Genomic DNA, 20,842 nt, shown 5'->3' with positions numbered 1-20,842 from the left:
TTACATGTGATTCTAATAAAAATGTCTTGACACTATTCTTTTGGAAGAAAAATCGCAAAAACCATCTGGCCCGGAACTTTTGAACACGCTAATTTACGTATTCTACAAATAAAGACGTAAGAAAAATAAATAGCGGTGATTTTTTTTATAGTATCCTTTCACGTTATATGACTTTACATGTGATTCTAGTAAAAATGTCTTGACACTATTCTTTTGGAAGAAAAATCGCAAAAACCATCTGTCCGGGAACTTTTGAACACCCACTGTATTTATTAGCTTGACGAAGACTTACAAACTAAAAGAAATCGCTGTTTATTTATGCGTTAAAATCAGAAGGAACTTTTCGGCCAACCTAATAACAATTTCTAGGATTCGAGTTTCAATTAGGGATAAGGTAACGTTCGAAGGAGTCACGAGCCGCGAGCAATTCGTTTTCTAGCGAAGAATCGATCAAGTTTCGGACCAATCGGGATGGTTCGTGGAAAGAACAAAGCGCTACCCTTACGCTCTGTCGTCTGTCGCTACGGTTTCCGATAGGGACCCAACTAAAAATAGTTTCGACGAGCGCGAAATTCATTTAACGTCTGTATCTGCGATCTAAAGTCTAGCGAAACTTCGTTAAAAAATGTCTGAACGTCGTTACGTCACGAACGCACACGCCAAGATATGTAGCGACGGTTTACGAGCCGGAAAGAAAATAAACGACACAGATCCGTCCGCGGAAATTAACAACGGTCAATGTCCAACCGCGACGTTCGCATAGATACAAGATTCTGTGCGTGAATTTGCCTGCCAATCGCTTATCGGAGGCGCCTGATTAGATATTGCCAGCGGAGCTACTATAGAGGTCACCCTATACGACCAGGGGTGAGCTCATTCGAACGATTTTGTAATTGAAACGTATCTAAAACACCGAATACATGCGCGGGGTGCTTAGAACAGCGGTGCGCGATCTTGTCACGCAAAACGAACCCTCTTTTACAAATAATAATATAAAGCTTCAAATTATTAATAATTTAAAACTTGTTATTTAAAAGCGATGTATATTATCGCGCTACATAATTCAAACTCGAGCCGCTAAAACTCGAGGTCTATTTATATATTCGAAGATTTATTAGGGTGCCGCGTTGAAACTATCTTTTATTAGCGCATTTACGTTCAACAAGGGAGCGAAGAATCGTCTCGATATTCCCACGTATTACACATTTTTGGAATTCTCCAAAATATTCCAAACTTTGCTAAGGTAGTTGATAAAGCGACACGTAAAGCTTCGAGAGGCTCCTGCTCGCGTTTTCCACCTAAAAAATTCCCAAAGATGACCCATTCTGCCACCGAGGAAAATTCTGAGTATTCGTGGAACGATAATTGAGTTCCTAAATGTCGACGATGAAAGGTTTTATTTATTCCTCGGCTGTTTGTCAGAGGTCATCGAGGAAGCAGTTTTATTAATAACACCAGCGAGGAATTAACGCGCTTCTATCAGGAGCTCGTCAATTAATAAGGACAGCGAGACGTGACGAACGGAACGTCTCGCGGACCCGGGGAAATTACCACGGGCAACGTTCATCGTCGCCTGGTTTACGCGCGGAACGGCACGACTCGCACAAACCGGGGAAACGATTGCGAGAGTTTTAGGGAAAAAATTCGTACTGCACGTGATTAGTCGTGCGCGAATTAATTAGAGATCGTCGAGTCACGAGGTCGCTGGTACGCGATCAGCGTCTTCGTTCGTGGATGTCGAACCACGGGGACCAACGAGATGATTCGGGTTACCGGAATTACGAAACAAATTTTAATTTAATTAACCGTTTGCGCTCGAGGCATATTTTTAAACAAATATCAACTTATAGAGACCGATGAGTCGAGACTTTTTTATATCTACAGTTTATTCGTACGACGTGTAGCTTCGAAAATAAAAATTGTTATAGAATCAAATCCAGTCCATTTTTATAATAACTTTCTGTGAAACCAAAAACTCTACATCGAAGATAAACATCTATGAACGATCATGACTCGATGTATTATTATTTCAATTAATAATTAGTTATATTCCGATTTGAGTGAATATCAATTGTACGTTCACAAGATCATTTTTAAATTACATATGTCGGCCTAGAGGCGCCACCCGAGCGCAAATGGTTAATTCGATCTAAAGGCTAATCTGAAACGTATTGTCAAAGATGTCTGCAACTGTAATTTTATTATTCTCGTCGATTATACAGCTTTCATTCGTGATATTTTGTCGTCTTATTTGTTCCGAGGTATACCAACGAACGTTAACGTCGGTAGATAGGAAACTTTCCATGGAAGAGGAAGTATAATACAATAATCACGTTAACCAGTATCGACCATGCCGCGAGCTCGACATACGAGTAGCTGATTGCGTGTAGGGAACCACGCTTACGCATGTTCCACTCGTTAAAGGGAACTCTTTTCATGCTGCATTTTAACTCGTTTCCTCTTCCCTCGGAATATTACCGTTCACAGGAAATGGATTGAAAGCAGTCCTGGAAAGTATCCTTGACTCTTGGTGAAAACGATTCGAGAAAGAAAGCTGTGATTACTATTGGGGTGATTCATAAACAACTTCCGTTTGTTAACTTACGGCCTGTGACAGTCTTTTTTTTTTTCTACGGTCTTTTCGGAATTTTTTATAGCGATACGAAAAAACACAGAGTTTCCAAATTTTTACTATATTTAAAAAATCCTAGTCCCAGCGATAGCCATCCATTCTACAGATTAACATGCAATTTGTTTTTTTTTTATTTCATGGACACCGTTCACCTACCTCTTTTTTTACATGTAGTCATACGAGCGATAAATCTCGCGATCCGCATTATATTTTTGCTTAAAAAAATTCAAAGTTACAGACAAAGACTGAATAAATATATAGTAAAAATTTGAAAACTCTGTGTTTGTTCGTATCGCTATAAAAAATTCCGAGAAGACCGTAGAAAAAAGGCTGTCACACGGGATCACCCTCTTAACGAATGAAAATTCTTGGGATCGTTAGATAAATATTTATTAAATATTATTTAACGGTGACCAAATAAAGTCAAATGAAGGTTGTATATAACGTGTCGTTGGTTTGTGTATTTTTTATTAAAATACAGCAACTTTTCATCTCTGACTGTGACGCGGAAGAGAAGCGCGGCTTTAAGAATCGTGCGACAGTTCTCGATACGCCGTCAGCACGTGGTCAGCCGACAGGAGTGGGGCTGCGCGACACGTGACAGAAACAACCCCGAGGCACTGTCAAAACTACTGTTTCCATGCGTAACCTATCCCCTCAGAGGTGCGTCACACGTCTGCAAAACTGGACACTGGTCACCCCAGAACGAGTCGTTATTTATTCATACGCGGGGAACGCGATTTTTAACCCCCTTTGCGTGTTCCACATAGAAAGAAATCGATGAGACTGGAGGTGCAACAGACCTCAGACACTGTCAGAATAAGATAAAATAATTCTGAGGAGCTTTTTTTTTTTATTTTGTCAGTTTGGTTACGTGGATTAAGATGTAAATGAACTGTAAAGTAAATATTTATTCAATTAAAGATATATATTGAACTTCGACTATTGCCGCGCTCGTACGCATGGAACACGTAAGAAACCATAAACAAACGCTGTCACGATCCGAGCCACTGTCGATATATTTCCTAACATATTTTATTACCGTGATAGAGGGCAAAATCTTCAAGAAGACAACCCGAATTGTTGTTAAAAGAACTCTCCACCACAGCCCCCCGAGGTGGAGCAATCCCGATGGTAATACATCGGTCAAAATAATTCTAAGGAGCTCGTCGCTAAAACAGTGCAATTTTTAAAAAAATATCAACTTATAGAGACCGATGAGTCGAGACTTTTTTATATCTACAGTTTATTCGTACGACGTGTAGCTTCGAAAATAAAAATTGTTAAACTAGAAGTCCTTTTTCCTGAAAGTCAATTCGAGTTAATAACATTCCAGAAGACTTTAAACGCTTATAATTCTGTTACTCTTGCTGGTAATTTCAGTAAAACCTGTTTAATTTCGACTAACTACCTAACCATGGGAATCTAACAAATTCCTATTGAACTTATCACCTCCCTTAACAGTTGATCGTCAATAGATAGTGGGAAACGAGCAAACAAGATCCGTAGTAAAAGTAACTGGTGCGAATCTACTCGAGTTACAGGCGTTTAATGATAGACAACTACGGGTCAAAGATCGTTACCTCCAGGGAGGTGGAAACCAGAGAGTACCGGTGTCGGGTTCGTTTACTCGATTCTCCATAGTTCGTATGGGGTTCGAGTTAATGGAAGGAGTCAATCAATCCTCGCCGTAGCGAAACTAGTTAACTAGCAGCGCTAATTATCTCATTTCTCCGGGCCGAGTTCGCTGTACCTGGGAGATCTCGTGGAACGATCGAAGATTTTGTTGATTAATTGCGTGGCGAGCGCTATCGAGCCGCCACTTCAGAATTAATTTCACCTCGCGCTAGTCCAATCAAAATCAAGTTCCAACCCCTTACTGTTCCTAGAAAAATTATGTCCCGATTCTCTCAAGATTCCCATTCGTCCACCACAAGCTGTCGATATTTCTTTGCGATGTTTTAGAATGCAATAATAACAATAAACCGTGGGTGCGTGTATGCTCTTCCTGGGGGATCAATCTATACCACGAGGAAATGTCCACCGATGCTTTCGCAAAGATATACGTAGGCTCAGTTAGACCTTCGTTTCTAAGGTAAAATTTAAATTGGGAGTGCTCGTCAACTTTCAATGGGAAACGCTATTAATTCTTAGAGCAAGTTAGCTAAGAGTTAAGTAGCGGTTACACAAATTCCATGTTAGACACAGGAACAAACGAGAATCCAGCAAGTAGGGAGGAAAATCCTCACCGACAAGAGCATCTCGATTCAAATATAAACTATTAATTCCTAGAAGCGTTGCTACAGTGCTTTCAAAGTAGCAGTTACACAAATTCCATGTTAGACACAGGAACAAACGAGAATCCAGCATAGTAGGGAGGAAAATCCTCACCGAGAAAAGCATCTCGATTAAAATATAAACATCTTCCCCACCAGCCAAATGTAAATTTCTAACGATTCTCCGCGTAAAGTTTTCATTTGCTATTCAATAATTCCAGCTAATTCCAGCCATGTCTGATTAATAGATTCTCTTTTCAAGAACCAACTCACCCGTGACATCTCAAGTGACGGGTCGTAGCAGGAGGTCGATGACTGGTACTCGAAGAGTATGCTGACGAAGGAGGATGGCTTGGCGGCGATACGGTTTCTTCAGGGCCCGACGGACAACGAGGTTCGACTGCGTTCGACGCGGACGGCTGGCCTTCACTGAAGCGCCGGCGTCGGCGTCGGCGTCGCGATGCTCCTGCCGTAATCCTGATCGCGTGCCTGATCGCCTCCACGCGAGCTCCCGTGGCTCTGACTCGATCCACGGACCAGGAGGGTTGTTCCACGTCGAATACTGCGACTGCCTCCGTAGCGTCGTAAACTCAGCTTTGTCAGTTAACGACGTCGGGCGTCGCGATAACGTGCCTGCCGTGCACATCGCGTAATTTATGATCGCCAAGTTTCCAGGCTATCGAGCAATTGTTTCGCGTCCTATCGATTCTGGGTTAAAGCCCTGATGGAGGTATGTTGAACCAATTAGAAGGAATAACTGGAGAGAAGGGGGTCCTCGGAACGGATGGAGGTTTCAAGTGCTTGTAGTCGATGAATTATGTTGTGATGAGTGGGTTACATGTTAGGATAAGGCTCGGTGGTCTTAGGACCTAAGAAGATGTAGCATCTAAGAGCCAGAGATGGGCAAAACCCTAGGCTTCGAATAAATCTGATGTTTGCCAATACGTTTGTCTCGTTGCCTCTTTTGAACATTTTCCAAAGAAGGAAACGAGACAAACATATTGGCAAACTTCAGATTTATTCGAAGCCTAGGGTTTTGCCCATCTCTGGCCTGAACAGGCTTGAGCACTAGCTTTAGGACCTAAGAAGATATAAGCTCCAAGGCTTCAACAGTCTATGCATGGAACATGCACTAATAGTTCTATCGATTCCATAAGGTTCAAAGCCCTGCTGTAGTGTTGCGTTGAACTCTAATAGTAAGAAATAATAAAAGAGGATAAGACTCAGTGATTCTAGGTGGTTCTAGGATTCGAGAGACTTGGAGCTCCATAGCGCCAGGCTTAGAACCTAAGAAAGTATAGGCTCTAAAGTGTCATGAATAATCTTGAGCAATATTCATCGGAACTTGCACTAATTATTCTACTGGATTTCATCAGGATGAAAGCTCCGATGGTGTCGAGTTAAACTCCAACAGTAACAATTTTAGGTTCAAGGGAGGTTCGATCGGTCGAATGATCGATGTATTCGACATTGTTTTAATACTGTTTGCAGGATCTCTTACTTCTCATCTATTGGGGTCCGCTGACCCCACTCTAGCTCGGGTACCTCGGGGTTGCGCACTTAATAATAAGTTACGCACTTTAAATAAACGAACGAATGATGTATTCGACACTTTTCGGACGGCTTCGCGAGGTGTCGTACCGCGTTGTCTTCAGTTGTCTTTTGTTTCGAAGCGTACAGATGTGGCTCCATCATCAATCTTTCTAGACATTTCAATCTTATTATTCACATACATCCCGTTTAACGTTTCCCGCGAGTCTTAATTCAACGACTGAATTTACGAAACGCGTTAGTTGACAAACTCCTGGCAATCACTCTGAAACCCGGAAGTCTCTGTTCGCATGGCAGAATAATATTGTTTCGTGCACGCAGAGTGGAAAATATTTCCTCCGATTCGTTATTCGTCGAGCTGGTCGTCGGAGGGAATCTGCGGCTGGTACCTTCGGGTTTAATGGTTTCTCGATCTCCGTATAGTTTCACGGGAAAGTTTTATCCAGCCCAATCGTTCTGGTCACGATATTCCAGCTCTGCGAGCCGAATCGGTGGCATATCTTCTGGATTTACAATCAATGGCCACAACTGTCGTCACAGTTTTATCGTAACACGATTGTCACCATTCAATTTTTAACAAATCATTTTTCTTGAACCTCTTCGCGTAATCGACGTAGGAAAGTACACGTCGGAAGTCGCTGAGAAGAGCTCAAGGGTGAAGAATACTATTGTAATACTATCGTTCCCATTCAACGCCGAAGCAATTTTAGAATGCGCCCCTTTCTCAGCCATCCACTAGTCACCGTGACATTTCGAGCCACCCCCGCGAATAAAAGGCCCTGTAACTATTATACGAGTTAGAATATAGTAGTCTTATAGAAGTCTTAGTAGTACAAACAGGGATTTCTATTTCATAAGTTGATGACATCGTTGTAACATAGTACCAAGGAAGTTGGTACCATTGGCATGTGTTGTGCAGATTTATTAAGAAGTGTATAAAGAAGTGTAACGCTAGTAGATTGTTTTACACATCCCATCCCTGTTAATATATTTGCAGTTAGAAGAGGCAAATATACAAATCTGCTATTAACACGTTGTCTGTCAGACTGGTACTCTTGAAAATTTCTACTGTAAATAAACTTTGTTTATAGACTATTAGAAACTACGTAATCGAACATTTATGGTGGTATTCGTGTACGTAACTTCATCAAAATTCAAATATTTCATTAAAATTCATTTTCTTCGAGATTTAACTACCAGAATTAATTTTGTTAGTTCTTCGGTGAAAAGCATTGTAGAAAACATACACGGGTGACGTGGCGATCAACGTGTTAACAGGAAGATACTCGAGAAAAGAAAAAGAATAGAGTTTTCCTAAAAGTCTATTAATCCACAATTTAGCGTACATACATCGAAGCAGAATCGTGTACGTAGTAGTGTAAATAAATAAAAACAATCAGGGTGCAATTCAGTGCGGTTTCCCGTAGACGTAGACTCTGTAACGAAGGCCTCTGGAGTACTTGGACCTGAATTTGATCTTGATGAAGTTGTGGCCTATCCCACCGGAAGTCACCCACATGGCGCCGTTGTTTTCATCGGACACGGGATCGACACCTATGCACGTGATGGTCGCGTTCGTTGGCCCGTACTCCGCCTCGACTTCCTGCAAGCGATTACAACTGTTAAAAACGGCTACGAAGCTTCTGTTTAGCTTTCACTTCACGTGATTCTACTTCCAGCTTATCTGGAACGAGATAGTAGGGAAGATAGACGCGCAGAAAATCGAAGCAATATAGATAAACGTCAACGACGGACGTAACTGAATTAACAAATACCCATGCGTTTCCTATAACGCAATGAATACGTGGTTAAACTGGGAAACGTAAACAATATATATATATATGAATGTCACGGTGCCGTTGCACACCTCGATAGCTCAGATATTTAACAGAGTACATACGATATCGTATTACGAAGATATTTTAGAAACTTCCGAGAATATGTAAAATATCATTGATTATAAAAAGAGAAGTTAAGAAACTACAATTTCACAGAAAAGTTTTTTGGGAATTGATCGGTGTACGAATACATTCTACACCCGCTGTAGATAGAAATTACGAAAGTAATTTCGAATACCGATAGTCGTGTTTGTTTGCAAAGGAAGACCTGAAACGGATGGCTCGTGGATCATCGCAGCGTTATCGCGCCTGAATTATAATCACACGTACTTGGTAACCGCCGATCCTGTACGATCTTCGAACGTCGTACTCCCAGATAAGTTGCTCGTCGGTCCTCCGCTGGCATTGGTCGTCGTCGTTCTGGCCGGTCGAGACGAGGAACCCCAACACGAGGAGAAACACCACCAGGACCATCGTTCCCTCCTTTCAGCAGGCTTCGTCGATTGGAAAACTCTGTTACGATTCTCCCCAACGGTGTACCGAAACGCGAAGTCGTTGGAACGGTCGCGGATGGCTCGATCCAGATAAAAAGTATCGCCCCGAACGTCGATTTCGCTGAATTTACGACAGACGAGGCGCACTGATGGAAAACACCGTTTATTATTATCGAACACTGCCGATGCTGCGTGTAGCACTAACAACCAGACAGTATTAATAGCAGACCATCGAAAGTTCCCCCTTCTAGTACAATATTTACTCTCGTTGCACTCGGTCGGACGCCTTCTCCATGTCGCTGGAGATTAGATACAACCGCTTGGTATCGTACATCGTGTTCCTCGGTTTTGTTATTTCGAATCGTTCTTTTTAATGGCGCCGAACGTACCTTGGACCACAAGCCGTGGTCGTACAACTTTGGCAACTTTGCCGTTGCCTGGAGATAGCCAAAGTATCTTCGTAGCCTCAAGTCCCGAGCGTTGGAAACGAACGGTACGATTTAGGAAGACGAGGCGAGCTTGGTAGCTTAGCGCCACGCGGTTTTTTTTTCTTTTTTATTTATAGCTTTTAAGACCCTATAGAATCCATGTCGCTTTACAATTTTTACAATAGAGTGATGATACAAATAACGTACAATTGATAGATTGTATTTTTAAATGGATAGAACAGTCGTTAAAAAAGGACAAGATTCGCAGACAAGCATTGATGTTCGGCTCGGCTATAAATATATCAATGTTTAAGGGCAACTGAAAACCCATTTTATACGTGGATCAGATCAACCCTAGGAGCTTCATATAATTCACATTGCCAAATGATGTGATTTAAATCCTCGTCGCTTTGGCCACATCTACAACTACTGCTCGCTTCCTAGCCACAGCGAATATTAACGTCGATATTTGCATGCACGAGATAATCGAATCTTAATTCGCGTTTGTATAAATAAATAAAGCGGGAACGACAGATCGAGCGTGCACGATGAGTATTCGGAGCGACCTATTTAAAACATTTTGGTCGGGATAGAAGAAAGAAAGATCGATAAACACCGCTTTGATCCACGGTTATCTCGAGTTACTCAATCCTCGTGTAATGCTGTGTTATATAATGTTGATTATGTAAAGTTTCTCTTTTCTTTTTTTTTTCCTTTTTTTAATCGAGAAATCCACGATAAGGATGGCTCGAAAGAAACGCTAGCAGATCGCGCCTAATTGAAGCGTCGTTACTTAGGATCGCGTCGAACGCGTAAACGCTCCCGCCGCTGGCAAATTGGCGGTGAAGTGTAAACGGTGGTGAGCAGACCATCGGTATGCCAGTCAGGTGAAGCTGTTCTCACAGAACCGTGCCTGGAACCACGTGGCACGCGCTGCGCCTAAGAAAATGACTTTCCTCTTTGCTGCTCGCGGACGAATCGAGTCGAGGGCCTTTAAACTTTTACGGTGGCTCTCGACAATAATGCGACCGCGGTGAAATGATTTCGATAGCCTTCGACTTCGAAACGGTTCGAAAACGGAAAGGAACGTGGCTCAAGTCAACACGTTCGCTGGCAGTCTAATACTCTTGAAAATTTCTACTGCGATTTAATTTTGTTTACAGATTCTTGGAAACTGCGTAATGAAACGTTTATTTCGGTACTTTGTTTTGTGACTTCATCGAAATTCAAGTATTTCATTTAAATTCATTTTCTATGACACTTAACTTTCAGAATGAATCGTTTTCGTTTCTCGGTGAAAAGCACCGTCACCCATATATGGGCGACGTGGCGATCAACGTGGTAATGTGTATTAAATAAATTATCCAACTTGTTCCTGCCTTCGGAGGTACTTTTTACCTACACTTTAACACTTTCAACCCTCACGAGTCACAAGAACGAACTTTCGATTTTATATTTCGTTCGTGTCGTTCGATCAGTTCGGCACGCGATGTAAAGTGCAACCGTGAACCGTAAATAAGAATTAATCTATCGAATTCCAAGAAATCGGTCGGTCGCGCGTGTCGAATTTGCAAAGTAGATATTGTAACAGTCAACGAAGTGTATAATTGTCGAGAGCTGCGAAGAACGAAAAAGAGCAAATTGCAATTATCTTGCTTATCGCGTTTGTCCTCGGATAACAAGGGTCGACATCGAAATTAAAAATAGAGAATAAGAATACGGCTTGTCACGTAAACATGATGTTACGAGGTATCGTTTCTTTCTTCTCTTTTCTTTTCTTTTTTTTTCTTTTTTTTCTTTTTTTTGGTTGTACACGAGGTCAGGAACAATAACAGTACTTTTCTCCAAATCGATTCTGCGAAATTTCCAGGAGATTTGGAGGTGAACTCTTTACTTCTCGGTGGGTGCACTCGACGAATCATTATATGCAGTATCGTATGTAACACTACTTGCAATACCGCTTTGTATCTTTTACTTATTATCGGAAGAACCTTAGAGACAAAGTGTAACTGATTCTCTTTATGATACTGTGTAAGTGATAAAATAACGTTAAAATACATGTTTTATTCGAGTCTAGACGAGACTCTAATACTAAAGGATTGAAATCGTTTAAGAAAAATGAATCTGAAGTACAGCGTTGATGTGCATAAACACGCGTGTCCACGATAACTTTGGGTCATCGTCAATAAAAAGAACCAAAAGAAAAGGTTCTCGCTTTGCGCGAACGTGGCTATCGTCCCAATTAAAAGGAACAAGAAATACTCGAAAATCGAAGAGACCACGGAACGATAAAGAGAAAGTTCGATTTCTTAACTAAAATTCGTTGCTTCTGCGAGGAGGTAAAAAGAAAACTTTTGCAGATATCCGAGTTCATGTTAGTTCAGACGATAGAGAGGGCATTTACTTTACGTAAGCGTCAAATTTTTAACGTAACTTTTTCACGCCTGTGTTTCGAACGTTTCCCGAAATCCTCTCGAAAAAAATAGAGTCTCGAGTAAGTTGACCGACCGAGCACGCCGAATAGCGCGGATGCCAGCAAAATCTATATAATTCTTGGCGAAGGAACGGTTCCTGTTGCGTGCCTACCCTGAATGTAATAAAACAAAAAAAAAATAATAGAGCTGCCTGCGTATTGATTTATTTCACTGGCCGTCGCCAAGGAACTGCATTTCAATATTATCGCATGATAAGATTGCGTTACACACTTCATTCCTTCGCGTCTCCGAATCTCCGCGTTCTCCTGCCGAAAAGCGACTCGCGATTTCGTCCTTCGACGAACCGAAAGAAATTTAACGTAATCCATTCGACAGAAAATCTTTTTTTATAGTAATACGTTCGCGTCGGCGTGTTCGACGTCGTTACGTGTCCCATAGGGCGGCGTGTGCCACCGGTGGTTCGCACTCGCACGTCTATCAGATGGCGTGTACCATCGCGCCGCCCTATGGCGAGAAACGTGTTAAACCAGATACGGGCAAAACACATCGGCAAACTTCAGATTTATACGAAACCTACGGTTTTGCCCATCGCTATGTTAAACTAACGCTATAGACCAATCGATAGAGAATTAAAACAGCGTTATTGTGACAAAAGTAGTAACGGCAAACCGATTGTGCAATTACATAAAAGGGGATGCGTAGATTAACAGGTGCCCTGAAAAATTCAAATTGCGATTGCGAGAAAACCACCTATCCGACAATCCCCGCATTTTGCACACATAAAGAACATATCAATCACTACTTGTTCCGAAAAGGCCAGCGCTTCGGTTTAAACAATGGCGGAGATACAAATTTTTGAAAAAACGCCGAATTTTCCGGTTTTCCAGATTTTTCTCCGTTTCTCGTTATCCGATCGGGACGTTCGTGGTCTCATTCTGTAGATATTTTCATCGCCTACATTTTATCTCATTGGAGCATCGATATTGCTGCATTACTTTAAAATTTATAAGCTAAAAACGACAAAAATCTCGATTTTTTAGTATTAAATTGTAAATAACAAGAAAACGGAACAGAGTTGGAAGTGAAAAACATATACCTATTAATCTACGCATCCCATTTTATGTAACCGCACAATCGGCTTGCTGTTACTATTTTTGTCGCACAAAAATGCTCTATTGATTGGCCTAATGTTAAACTAACGCTACGTGTAACAAATTCGCGACTCTATGAGTATAAATTCTGAGAAATTAGTCGACCGTTATTTCGTGTCAATTTTTAAATAACATTAAAAATCTGTTACATTTACAGCCTTTCTTTATTTTACCACTAAACGTTCGTCGCGATCAAGCTTACGCTCAATTCCGTAAAATAACGCGAGACATTTAATCGATGGATGTTTCTATGCAAGAATAGAAAACATCGCGCAGGTTCCATTGTTTTCCGTATGTACGAAGTATTTTCTCGGAGTATTCCTGATATTAATGGATTTGTTGGTTATCGCCAGTGCTCTAGCGAAACGGCTCCTGGCCAAATTGAGAAGGAGTATATCAATCCGCGACGATAACGGCTCCTCGTGATGGAAGAGGCGAGAAAAAGCGACGAGAGGAAGGGAGGAAAGCAGATGCACGATAATACCGACAACATCTCACGAACTGCCGACCCCAGCCTCTCAAAGTCCGTCAAGCTCCGACTGCCCCCCGGGGTCACTCTTCCATCTATAACGAACATTATTTACAACTTTGCAAACGAGCGAATCCGATTAGGTTTACGTCGTCCAGTTAGCACCAGTCGCGAACAACGCCACTTCCACACCTGTCACCAGCCCTCCAATTACAACAAATCCTATTTCGCAAACTCGATTTTCAAGGACTCTAAGTCGACATATCGGGTTGTCCAGAAAATTCGTGGCAATTTTTAAGAAACATTCAAAGACACGTTTGAATTTCGATATATGTATATTTATTGAATTATATATGTACCATTTTATTCCACAATTTTTCCACCTTTTAAGAGGATATCCGCACGTTATTTGTTTTCCAATGATTCCGATATATTCAGACCTGTACCGCCTGCTAAAAATCGGCATGGACTTTCCAGACAACCCAGTATATGCATATATACATGTCGAATTGTGTAACCTCCTCCTTTTCGAAGTCGGTTAAAAATACATAAAAATGTTGTTTTTTTTTTTTTTAACTAGTCCGGGTCAAATCTGATCAGATGGTATATGTATCGAGGTGTGCATGATCGCGTATTTAAATTTTAAGTTTCTGCATCGGGTGCCTCTCGCGTTAAAAATTCTCGGCGCGTGGACTATTTTTGGACGAGCCAGGGCAGTTGGAAATGGAACGATTACAAATTGGCTGACTTGTCAAGAAATAAATGTTTTGATACGTTCATGATACATGCTTTAAGCAGAAATAGTTTTTTTAACCCTATACAGGAAGAAATCTGTGATTGTAGTTTAATCGGCCGCATCTTCCTCTTGTATTGCGTTTTCGCTTGGAATTTCTCCGCTTACGGTACACGTGCCTCCAGGATCAATTCTTCGACTTGAAAACGAAGCAAACGAAGACTACCCTCTGAAAGCTGAAGAAACACAGGAAAATTTGGTCCCAAAGGAAGCAAATAATAGGAACGCAATTAAGTTAAAAAACGTTTTATTGACTCGCTAACTTCGCGACGTCTGCTACGCATATTTACACGAACCACATCGTTCAACTCCTTATAAGATATGGAAATACTATAAATACAGATATTCTGCGAGGACGCATTCGCGAGAATCCGGAGAGCGACACCTCCGACACCTCTCTGGGCGTCCGTGGAATGTGCTTAACCTACGCAATCTACAGTCACGTTATTTACAAACTTACCGTAAACTTATGCTGAACGAAAACTGGCTGCGAGCGAAATTAAATATAAAATATACAATGTTAAAACGTTCTCGGGGGAAGCGCGCGTTTATTCGTTACTTATCCGACGGGAAAACAATGAAAAACAAAATACAGGAAGAAATCTCGCGAATTGAACGACCATGGCGCATAGTATTTATTATTGAACAAGCGCCTAACTAATATTTACAACGACACTAATTTTACGACGACACTTTTACTCGTGAGTTTTACTCTCGAATAGTAAGCAAGATTTCGTTCGAGCGATGAACGACGTTGATAACGACGTTGTATAATTTGCGCAACGTTCGATTAAACGTTTCAAGGGAAAGTTATTTTAGAAATATCTATTTTAAATAATTTATCGTTAACGTTTATAGGAAGATGCGTTGCGCAACGATTAGATAGACCTCGTACTCTCCTAGCGCTTTTGCTTCGGTAATCGATACTTGAAACTTTCTACCAAACCTCTATAAATATAAATTCATGCCTGAATTTAAATCGAGCAAATAAATAATCGCGTGTCGCATTTCCCTCGTCGTTCGAGTCCTGTCGAATCTACATCTCCGCCGCCAATAATAAAACGTTAGGAGACGTCCTCTCCCTCGCCATCGCGGCGTTTCGCCGCTGATAGGGACAACACGCGTTAAAAATTAATCGCGGCTCGCGAAACAGACGCGTACGACGTCTCGATTGCACGTGATTCGAGCGTGTCGATTTTCCGTTTCGCCGTTGAATCCTGCTACGCGGCTTAGCGATTTCAGAAGTACCCACCACACATGTGCGTTTCGCGTCGATAGGGAGACGAACTTGACCTTTGAATCGCTCCCTCGCGCGGATTCCTCCTCCTACGTTCTCGCGGGACGTTTTTCTCCTTCTGGTCGAACGTGTCTCCGAATACTGCCACGAAGACGACTCGAACGTTCGCTCTTTAACACGTTAACCCCCACGTCGACCACATACGACCTACAGGACTTCTCGCAGTTAACCCTTTGCGCTCGAGACGATTTTCGATAGAATTTCTGTAAAACTGAAAACTATTTCAATTAATCACTCTTAAATTACGTACGTCGCCCTAGAGGCGGCATTCGAGCGCAAAGGGTTAACTTTTAGAATTAATTTTTTTAGTCCTTCCAACCTTTACTCCCTCCTTATCAAACCAGTGACGGGCAAAATCGTAATCGTAAATACTAATACGATTTTAATCGAATGTTTTCGAGTTGCGATTACGATTACGATTGTGACCGCATCTTACCGAGTTGCGATTACGAATACGACGTCTCGATTGCACGTGATTCGAGCGTGTCGATTTTCCGTTTCGCCGTTGAATCCTGCTACGCGGCTTAGCGATTTCAGAAGTACCCACCACACATGTGCGGTGGGTATTTTTAAAGGTTTACAGCCATGGAAATTCTTTACCTCAAAACCGACTTCAGATTCGTGTTCCTCGCCCCAAAAAAACTTAGAAAACCATACATTCGTCGAAATAAAAAATGAAAGATTTTCAATTAAAATTCGTGCCCATAGAGCAGAGCCTAGATAGGGTTAACTTTGCTAAAAAATTTTATTTTGACGAAAGCGTGGTTTTCTAAGTTCTTTAATGCGAGGAACACGAATCTGACGTCGGTTTTGAGGTACAGCATTTCTGTGACTGCAAACATTTAAAAATACGGTCGTAATAACAGAACAATTTGCGATATAATTATATAATTGCGAAATATTCGTAATCGCAACTCGCAAACATTCGATTACAATCGTATTCGTATTTGCGATTCGTATTCGCGATTACGATTTTGCCCAACACTGTACCAAACCCAGTACGCCCTTACTCGAGTACTATAAATCGTACTGTATCAAATAAAGTCCCAAAACTCCTCGTACGTCCACCGTGACCATAGTCCACAGACTTTGTAACTTCGGATCAGAGTTAACGAGGAGAAGTCGAGAATTGATTATTGCACTACCGCCAAGGGTGGATTGTGCTGAGCAGGCTGGGCCCTGATCATGCCCGCCAGGCGCCTGAAGGGTAGCTGAAGATGATAGTAGGCGCAGTAGGGCAACGGGTCCCAATAGGTGAACAGAGCCTCCCGTTTATCGAGCACCGTGCCCAGGAGATGAGGCTCCGTCTCTGTCTGCCGTTTCACCAGATTGGCCATCACGTCCGGCAGCGTGTGTCTTTCGGTGGTCGACAGGATCCCGGAGTTTTGTCTGGAGAAGTGTCTGCACGGTTTCCACACCAGCCGAGGGTGAATGCCCGTGTGGCATATGTAAGGGAGGCTGACGCCCACGCGGCACCCGATAGGCACCAGCTCGCCCTCCGAAACGACCAGCCTGAAGCTGAGATGGCCGTTGATCCTCGAGCCGAAGGTGCGGCTGAAGAACCTCTCCAGCCATCGGGCCACTTCGGGTCGTTCCTCTGGAATCAACCCTCGCTCCTCGTCCACGAGGCAGGTGACGTTCGCCACGATCCTCGACTCCTTCACCGTGGTGCAGGTAACGTAATGTTTACCGTTCGGATCCCGTATCACAGCCCACGGCTTACTTTCGCTGATCTCGTGCTGCTGGTTCAGAAACTCCCTGACGGTGGGGGGCAGGACCACCTCGGTCCTGTCCCTCATCCCAGCTGGCCCGGCGGGCAGCAACAGGTACCTGCCGGGTCCGCTCAACGCGTTCTGCTCGTAGAGTCTCGCGACGTCCTGGGCCGAGCGGAGCACTGTGTGACTCGGGGTAGCTAGACCCAGAGCGCGACATCTTCTCAGCAACTCCAGGGTGTCGTCCAGAGCTGCCACCTCACTGGCACCCGGCACGAAACACTGACAACCCATTACCTCTAGGTAAGTCTTCGCCAACGCGTCGTAGTAGGCCGTGTTGGTCGCGCTTACGGGAATGTAGTAGGCAGCCTTCTCCTTCTGGACGATGTCGCGCAACGCCGTGATGTACTCGATCACGTTCCCAGGGCCCGGTTTCGGTATCGTGTAGAACTTGGAGCACGCCGTGGAGAACTTGGCCAGCCCGAACAGACCCTCCAGCTCGCAGATCACCACCCTGGCGCCCGCCTTGTAGAAGTTCCTGGCCAGGTGGACCGCTTGCACGGTGCTACCGCCGCTGATCAACACGCACCGTTTGTTTCGAGCCCTCTCCGAGGCCGGGGTATGGAGAACGGTGATGAACCACTTGAGGGCGGTAAGGGGCAGCTGGAATATCACCCAGATCATGTACACCCAGACGGAAGCCCATAGAGCTGGCGCCCATATCGCGTAACTGATCACGCTGACGACACCCTGCACGATCCCGAACAGGAACCCGATGTACGCGGTCAGTATCCTCACCAGCAACGAGTCGTTTCGATTGTGATTCTGTCCCTGTGTCGATCCCGTCTGGCCCGGAGCTTGGCAGCTCGTCGCCGGCCTTTGATGTTGGTGCTGATGACGGCGACGAGGCGAGAATATCACCGTTGGCGCGTCCGAGCTGTTCGACGACGGGGAACCATCCAGAGGATTCGAAGCGTTCGAGATGTTGGACATCGAGCGTTTCAGAGTCGAGATCGGCGAAACCAGAGGCGGAGACGTCGAGAGAGGCGTGCTAGGGCCCAACGGCGACACGCTGCTGCTCCTAGAGATAGGAGGGCTCGAGGACCACCGCTTGGAGATGTTCTCGCTGGTGCAGGCTGGCATTGTCGCGGTTAATTCGCTATTCCCACCGGTTCGACGAGATTACGACCCTGAAGTCTTTGGGAGTCACGAGCAATCCGATAGTCACGATTCCCTCGTCGGCCGTGGACTCATTGCTTGGTCTCAGGCATGGCTGGCGATGGATACGGGTTGCCTGATTGTCGCAACTCGAGACAAAGGTGACACAAGAGAGGCTGGTTCGCTCCTAAGTGAAGTTTTCCTTTTTTAGATTTCGGATGACGATCAACTGATTGACATCCAAGTGAAGTTTACTCGAGACACTTCAAGTACGAGAGGGTAGACGACTCCTGAGCGTCGGTTCGCTCCTTGGTATACGTGTAGACGGTGTTCGGATGATGAATAGTTGATTTATAAGTAAAGGAAGTGACGATCAACTGGTTCACTTCTAATTGAAGTATACTCGAAGCACCCGGGGTTGGTTGACTACTATACGTGTAGATGACGAGCAGCTGGTTGGCTTTTAAGCAGAGTATACGTTTAATCTTTTAGATAATCACCAACTGGTTCACTTCCAACTGAAGTATACTCAAGGCACTCGGTGTTGGTTGACTACTAAGTATACGTGTAGATGACGAGCAGCTGGTTAAGCAGAGAGCACTCAAGGCACTCGCAACTGGATGACTCAAGTATACGTATGGACGATCGATTGACGAGCAACTGGTTGACTTCCAGTTGAAGTATACGCGAGACACGTGAAGTTCAAGAGGCTGATTGGCTCCTACGTAAAGTATACGCGGTAGACGGTGTTCGGATGACGAGCAGCTGGTTGGTTTGTAAGTAAAGTATGCGTTTAAACTTGCAGATAATAACCAACTGGTTGATTTTCAACTGAAGTATACTCGAGACACTCGAAGTACAAGCGGCTAATTGGCTCCTCGGCGAAGTATACTCAAGGCACTCGCGACTGGATGACTCCTAACCGAAGTATACTAACGTTTAAACTTTCAACCAACGACCACGCGGTTGAGTTTCAACTGAAGTATAATCGAGACACTCGAAGTACAAGAGCCAGGACGACTTCTGAGCGAGGTATGCTCAAAGCACTCGCGGCTGGATAACTTGGAAGTGGATAACTTTGAAGTAACTCGGTGCAGACACTTGGAGGATGAGCGACTGGCCGATGTTTGAAACGAAGTATGCACGAGGCACTCGCGTCGGGAACGCTCGCAGTCGTTCCTTCGACTTGCTCGCGATTCGCTAGACGAATTCGCCGGTATGCACACACAGCTTTAACTGAGGCCGGTCCTCGTGCCTCTTGGTCTCTTATGCGCTCTGCATCTCGAACGCACTATGAACCTATGGTTCTTATCTAATCGTCCAGCCTCAGACACCGCGGCTCGAAAGAAAGAATGAATCGAGTCCTCGCTCCCATCCGCGTCTCGGCGCGTATTTTTCTCCTCTCGTTGGGAAAATACTGTCTGCGATCGGATTAGGGGTTACGACACCTTCGCACGTGACAATACGCAACTTATCTTGGATATGTTTCCTTTTCTTTTTCTTTTTCTTTTTCTTTTTTTTTTTATTGGGGAAAATGCGTAAATGAAAAGTGAAACGAAGTGGGGATTATTTGGATATTTACTGTATTTATTTCGAGGTAGAATATACAGGGTGTCCCAAAACTCGGGGAGGAGCCGAAAATGGGGGGTAGCTGAGACGATTCTGAACAACAATTTCCTTTGCAAAAATGTCGGATGGGGCTTCGTTAAGGAGATATTAAGAGAAAACCCCGACCAATCAGAGCGCGCGTAGACCGTTGGAGCGGCCGCGGTAGCGAAGGCTACGAGCTAAGTGGGCGCGCTTGTACGCGAACAAGTGACTCGTCGTGCATCGTAGGACATTGACGCTGACGCCTAGCGCGTAGCCTTCGCTACCGCGGCCGCTCCAACGGTCTACGCGCGCTCTGATTGGTCGGGGTTTTCTCTTAATATCTCCTTAACGAAGCCCCATCCGACATTTTTGCAAAGGAAATTGTTGTTCAGAATCGTCTCACCTACCCCCCATTTCCGGCTCCTCCCCGACTTTTGGGACACCCTGTATATATAGGTAAAACGTGAATGAAAATAAAATAGTGTCTGGAAAATTCGGTGAAGTAACAAATGTATATTTTAACTCTGTGGTCTGTTGTGATTAGACTGCGGATCTTTACGCAAAATAAAATCTTCGCAAACGTGCCTATAAAAATTGAACCTAAATAGGAATTTATTTTATTCCGGAAATATTATAACATGAACTTTACTTTCAATCTTTTTTATATTCTCGCATATTGTGTGCATCTTGCACATTCAAATTTCTTATAAATGCATAAAGATCCGCAGTCTAGTTACGATATTGTACTTATAATCTTCTATTTACCATTTATTAACGCTTATTTTAAAACATTTCGCTGGGAAAATAATTCTGTGCGATTTTCTTCCTTATTTTATTTATTTTATTATTATATAAAATAACGAGAGGCAAAAATACCTGTTGCATTCAATCCAAAACAATAAAAATCTATTATGGTAACTGAAAGAAATTCTAACCTACATCTATCTACCTCGATCAAGGAATTGCACAGAAGCCGAAGCAACCTTAACAAAAGCGTTACCAAGCATTACTACTAAGA

The 20,842-nt window shown here is 43.4% G+C and overlaps 3 protein-coding genes across 3 annotated transcripts in view; all 3 read right to left on the bottom strand.

The window, feature by feature from the left end:
• LOC128872990 (rootletin) overlaps positions 1–5,316 on the bottom strand; it is an 18,692-nt gene extending 13,376 nt beyond the window's left edge. Inside the window, exon 1 of the mRNA XM_054116224.1 lies at positions 5,182–5,316. Coding sequence (XP_053972199.1) covers positions 5,182–5,190 — 9 coding nt within the window. The 5' untranslated portion in view covers positions 5,191–5,316. The remainder of the gene's footprint in view (positions 1–5,181) is intronic.
• Positions 5,317–7,867: 2,551 nt separating this feature from the next.
• LOC128884851 (uncharacterized) lies at positions 7,868–8,771 on the bottom strand. Its single transcript, XM_054138508.1, has 2 exons — positions 8,628–8,771; positions 7,868–8,062 (listed from the first exon to the last, which is right to left on the bottom strand). Exons 1-2 carry the CDS (start codon positions 8,769–8,771, stop codon positions 7,868–7,870), a joined length of 339 nt encoding a protein of 112 aa, XP_053994483.1.
• Positions 8,772–14,297: 5,526 nt separating this feature from the next.
• On the bottom strand, positions 14,298–20,126 carry LOC128872991 (uncharacterized). The gene has a single exon (XM_054116226.1). It carries the CDS (start codon positions 18,217–18,219, stop codon positions 16,498–16,500), a length of 1,722 nt encoding a protein of 573 aa, XP_053972201.1. The 5' UTR covers positions 18,220–20,126; the 3' UTR covers positions 14,298–16,497.
• Between the last annotated feature and the right edge of the window lie 716 nt (positions 20,127–20,842).

The sequence above is a fragment of the Hylaeus volcanicus genome, chromosome 2 (assembly GCF_026283585.1).
Source record: "Hylaeus volcanicus isolate JK05 chromosome 2, UHH_iyHylVolc1.0_haploid, whole genome shotgun sequence".
Lineage (NCBI taxonomy): Eukaryota > Metazoa > Arthropoda > Insecta > Hymenoptera > Colletidae > Hylaeus > Hylaeus volcanicus.
The sequence above is the reverse complement of the archived record's forward strand: the minus strand, read 5'-3'. Positions and strand labels throughout refer to the sequence as shown.

Bases quoted from the DNA above. Each gene is read 5' to 3' on its own strand.
- LOC128884851 (XM_054138508.1), bottom strand. From the start codon at position 8,771: ATGGTCCTGGTGGTGTTTCTCCTCGTGTTGGGGTTCCTCGTCTCGACC. The intron at 8,063-8,627 runs GTACGTGTGATT...AATCGCTTGCAG, and splicing joins ACAGGATCGGCGGTTACCAA to GAAGTCGAGGCGGAGTACGG.
- LOC128872991 (XM_054116226.1), bottom strand. From the start codon at position 18,219: ATGCCAGCCTGCACCAGCGAGAACATCTCCAAGCGGTGGTCCTCGAGC.